The sequence below is a fragment of the Cyprinodon variegatus genome, unplaced genomic scaffold (assembly GCF_000732505.1).
Source record: "Cyprinodon variegatus isolate N-32 unplaced genomic scaffold, C_variegatus-1.0 Scaffold258, whole genome shotgun sequence".
Classification (NCBI taxonomy): domain Eukaryota; kingdom Metazoa; phylum Chordata; class Actinopteri; order Cyprinodontiformes; family Cyprinodontidae; genus Cyprinodon; species Cyprinodon variegatus.
This window is the reverse complement of record NW_015150711.1, coordinates 228,610-233,811: the sequence shown is the minus strand read 5'-3', so window position 1 is coordinate 233,811 and position 5,202 is coordinate 228,610. Positions and strand designations below refer to the sequence as shown.

Genomic DNA, 5,202 nt, shown 5'->3' with positions numbered 1-5,202 from the left:
TGGTTTATTCTGTGCTTGTGACAATAAACATTGTTAAACCTTTCACTTCTGTTTCCGTCTCCGTGGTGTTCTGCATAACTGGGTCTCACTAGTGAACCCATCATGACACTTTTCAGTTAAAAAAAGGGTTATTTGCCAAACTGTACTACATCCTGACCTTCAGCCATCTGCTTTGTTTCCTGTCTTTTATTACTGGACAGACCGATTAATCCAGGTGTGTCTGACCTCAGTAACCATGACAACATTAGCCAGACACACCTGGATTAGTCTGTCCAGTAATGAAAGGTTGGAAGCAAAGGAGCTGGGTAAGGTTCAGAAAGTAAGAGGAGGTAGGAATATATCACATTGAGATGGAAAACAAGTTAAGACAGAAATGAAAACATAAGATAAATAGGAACACAGCCAAAGCTGCTAATATTTTTCACAATTTAAAAGATGACTCTGTAGCTGTTTTATATAAAGATCCACTCAGTCTGCAGAACTAGATAGGGGGCAGGAAGGTCCTGGCAGCCGGGAACCGCAACAACAAAGCCTTTGTTTTTATTTAGTTTATAGATTAAACTTTGGGACAGAGAGCAATCCCTGATTATTTAAACTAAGGGTCCTACTGTAGGAGTCAAAAATGGATGCTAAACCTTTAAAATCAATGCATGATGGAGCATTGATTCCCTGAATTAGTGACTTGAGAAACTTTTCTCTAACTGCGAAGTAAAAATGGAAGTCCTTGTTTTCTTGAACTCAGAAAAATCTATTTCTAATAACTACAAAAAGCAATGAATCTGCTCCAGCATGGAATTATGGTGCAATGTTCACGATGCGTTACAGAGTAAAGCTTTGAGAAACATGGCCTCCATCATAATCAACCAACAACAACAAAAAATTAAAAATACAACTGGCCTTGTCTTAAATAATTTAACCAAAGGTCTGCATTGACTTGTAAGTGCTTACTGCTGATGCTGCCCAACAGTTGTAGTTGTGTCGCCCTCTGATGGCCTGGTTCACAGTTACAGCCTCTATCACAGCTGTCACCAGGTATAAAACAGCAGCACTGCAGTTAAAACACAAAGACTGAAAGAGAAAAACACAGAATCGCTAAGGCATAAATGAAAAGCCACAGAGGAACAGATTTGGGCTGAAGTATTGAACCGGACAGTGTGTTTTGGTGGATGGGGGTTACCACTGTAGTCCAAGGGATCTGTGGTATTCTGCTGTGGGCTCGGGTGAGATAAATTATGAACAGGCATATGGTTAGAATCCAAAGCAGGATAGCCACAAACATGACCCAGCTGAGAGCAGACAGGTGGAAGTAATCTGTGCCTCCAACCAGGATCCAGACCAACATACCGCTCAGCTGCAGAGAGGAGAGGCTAATGAAACACTGAAAACCACAACACAGATATTCTGTATTCTTAATTCATATCTAAATGCCAGCCTGTTGCCTCCCTCCCTTTCAGTTCATTTAAAAGGAGCTGCTGAGTGACTGAATAACTTTTCCTACAAAAACAAACCCCACCCTTCCCTTTTCCCAATTGGATGTGTCATATCACCAGAAGACTTTCTTTCTTGTCGGACTGTAAGTTTTATTTTCAAAGTAAAAATCATAAACATTTTTTTGTTTTATCACAGTGATCCTTTTTTGTTTGGCATCAAACTAATTAAATAAAAATAAAAAAAATCCTGCTTTTGATTTCATTTCATCTCAGATTGCATCATCCCTGGAATGCCCATCCTGTTAGCTGCAGCCAGCCAGGCTGTATTTAGAGAAAAACTTCCAAGGACTTTTCCTCCAGCTGATTTGAAGAGGAAGAGAGACAATGAGGGAAAGAAAGGAGGGACACTTGATTTGCTTTGTGTTTTTGGTTAACTGCCTATTTTATTGAAAAAAGAAAAAAAAGAAACTGCTTCTAGATTTGGAGGACTTTGTTCAGAGCGGTTATAGTTGAAATATATTTTTTGAATTCATTTTTCATTGATAACTTCACCTTTATCTTTCAATATAACATATTTTAATGTATTTTTGTGCCCACATTGCTTGATGTAGCTTGCATCTAAATTGCAGCCCAGTTCTAAGTAAAAGCATTAAAGATGTCCCAAACAGGAAAGAATTTTGATCTATCATCAGATGAACTTTAGAAATAGTCAATGATCCCATCATGCACTGTATTTTTGTCTTCTCTGACTGCAATCTAACGTCAAAATAAAAGGCACACTTACTATCTCAGCCAAAAGCAGTATTCCTGTGGTGTTTGTGGTGAAGTGCTGGTCAAAGGCCAAGGTGGATGTGGAGGTGTTGAACTGTGGCAGAGAGGAATCCCTGGAGCTCGTCACCACAGCTGTCCTGTCCATGATGCAGGGACACAGAGGGAATGTGAGCTTTCCCCAAAGAGCGCTGGTGCAGCACAGGAAGTGCCTTTCCTGTCCCGGAATTTAGCAAGGACACCCATCCCTGAAAATAAAGGAACACAAATTTACTTTTTACTCTATATGTCAAATATAAAAGCTATAAATCTACATGCATGGGATGCATCCAGATTAAAGCACACCTGGCACAGAAAAAAGGCATTTTACAGTTCAGCTCTTACTATGAAACAAACCTTTTCCAGCTGTCTTATGAAGGAAGGTTATTGTTACCTTGTTTCCCTATGAAAAAGGTAGACACTTTGATCAGAATGCTTCGGTAAAACAACACATACCACAGAAGCAACGAGCAGGAAGGGATGACCAGTTTACACACGTGCATGTGGTGTAGTCAATGATAACGAAGAAAAGCAAAGTTAGCTATATGAAGAATTTCCCTGTAATAAATATTAACAAAATTGTAAATCTAAAGAACTGTAGCTTTTATTTCCAGAATTTCTAAATAATTATTAGGACACAAAGAGGTTGACTCAACTAGTTTCACTTTAACATGAAAATAAAGAGGAATGTATTTCTGAAATAAAATCTTATCATCTCATCTTATTTCTTTTACCGGTATGTGTTTTTTTAGCTTGATTCTTGCACTTTTAACCTAGCTTTTCTTAAAGAAGTGAAACATGTAGATCTTACCTTATGTTTTAGATGACATAGTGCTACAACTCAATCATATTTTTAATCGAATCTTATATTTTATGGAATCTCTCAAAAGCCTTTGCAGGAATAAGTGTCAAAGAGTAAAAAGTAGCATAGAGGTAAAAAGCTAAGCTTGGACTGATAATGCACCAAAATATGAACATGAATGAATATTCTGTTTTGCATTCTACCTACTTTGAAATTTCCAAATGATCCAACTGCTTTTCTTATGGAAAACTGAAATGTATTATTGTTCTTTTCAGAATAAACCCCCCCCAAAAATCTAATGTTTTGTAGAGATATGCTTTCAGCACTAAATTATATGATCCATTGGGTTGCTAACATCTATGAAGGCTTTTCAACAAATCCTCCTATTTATCTTATCTCTACACATTGAGGTTTGTTTAGGTTTAGTGATTTGTTTTCTATTGTCAAAAGATTATAATTGCAAAACTTTAAATCTTAAAAACTGAGTGGTGTTTATGCTGGTCTATTAATCTTTGCATTGGACTCCCGCTCAGTTCACTCATTTAATACGAACCTCATTATTTATGTGGGGCTCCAACTAACAATTAGTTTACAAATCGATTAATCTGTCAATTATTTTTTTCGATTGATCGATTAATAATCGGATAGCCAACAGTTTGTTAAATAATATTTTTTACAAAATTAAAGGAGGTGAAACTGAAACTTTTCCACTTGAGGAGTTCTGGATAGAGTATATTGACAGACGGAAAAGTTTTCTTTATCTCAGAGGTAAAATATTTATTTACTTTTTTATAATTATTGTTGCTCTGTCAGCTAAAGTCATGTTTTAGAGTCTATATACTCCAGATAATAATTAATCAATTACTCAATTAGTTGACAATTGTTTCAATAATCGACTAATCATGATTCATCCAAATAATTGTTTAAGCTATACATGTATCTAAATTTAATTTAATCAAATATAAAATGTTTTTACATGTTTTAAAAAATGACCAATAAAAACACATCTCTTTGGTGATACACAGTGCCCAGACACTGGGTTGCAAGGATCTCTCAAACAAAACGTTGGTGCAGTGCAGTGCTGAAAACAATGACTGGCTTTTGCCACATGGGGGCAGTATTTACACATGGACAGCAGCAAAACATCTGTAAGAGAAAACAGTAGACAAAAGACACAAGGTTGAAGCCAAGGATGTAACTATTCAACTCTGCTTAATTGTCTTCAAGGTGGGAGTGTTGATTGTTTTCAATGTTTTATTTATTAATTTTGTCATATTTGTTTTGAGATACACAAGGTAAAAGAGATTTCTTTCCCAGGTTTCTCTATGGAGGTGTTTTTACTTTGGGCTTTTGTAACATTGATGAAGAAACTTCAATAACCGAACTTTAAATACTTCTGAAATGCATGAGTGCTTGTATTATTTTTATATTGTTCCTTTTTCAACAATTGCCTTGTTTTTGGCTTTGGCAATAGTTTCCCATACAGGCACACTGATTGGAATGCAAGTGACTCAAATTCAAGAGAAGCCAATAAGATTATGCAAACCAATAGTCATTCAGACAAAGGTGCTTTGGGTTTTTCAGCAGCAGTCAATGCTTGGACCAAACATTATCTGACTCCATATGCTTTATCTTCTGCTGCTGACAGACTGATTCTTCCCTGCTGGGCATTTTCTGCATTCTACAGCAATATATCCACTGCAGCAGTCTATAGTCTTCATTACTCTTCCTCCTCTGATGTTAATGAAACATCGGAGCAGATTTTCTAATCTAACCATATAAAGCCAAAACATAGGAGGAATACTTAAGCATTCTTGACATATTTTTAATTAGTAGTTCTACAGCATTTGTTTAAAACACATGCAGTGTTGTAAGCTTTCCTGCTGCTTTGTTACAAACAGAAACATTGTCGTTTTTATGGTGAATTTACATAATCAATGAACATGAAGTAGGAAGAAGAAGGGTATTTATAAAGTTTTCAAACCCCTTTTACTAATAAAGTTCTGAATTGCCCTGCAGGCACAGACCTGTGTATTTTGAACTAATAAATAAATAGGGTCTATCTTTTTGGAATGATTTTCCGTTTGAATAAATCTGTTCTATGAAGGCCACTGGGTTTGTTAAAAAGAACATTAGACCAACTCAAAGATGTTGCAATGCACA

General features: G+C 36.2%; 1 protein-coding gene across 1 annotated transcript in view; it reads right to left on the bottom strand.

The window, feature by feature from the left end:
- The window catches only part of cmtm8 (CKLF-like MARVEL transmembrane domain containing 8), a 3,793-nt gene extending 1,359 nt beyond the window's left edge, over nt 1–2,434 (bottom strand). The window contains exons 1-3 of the mRNA XM_015382512.1: nt 2,215–2,434; nt 1,178–1,351; nt 949–1,068 (exon numbers count right to left, since the gene is read on the bottom strand). Coding sequence (XP_015237998.1) covers nt 949–1,068; nt 1,178–1,351; nt 2,215–2,346 — 426 coding nt within the window. The 5' untranslated portion in view covers nt 2,347–2,434. The remainder of the gene's footprint in view (nt 1–948; nt 1,069–1,177; nt 1,352–2,214) is intronic.
- Between the last annotated feature and the right edge of the window lie 2,768 nt (nt 2,435–5,202).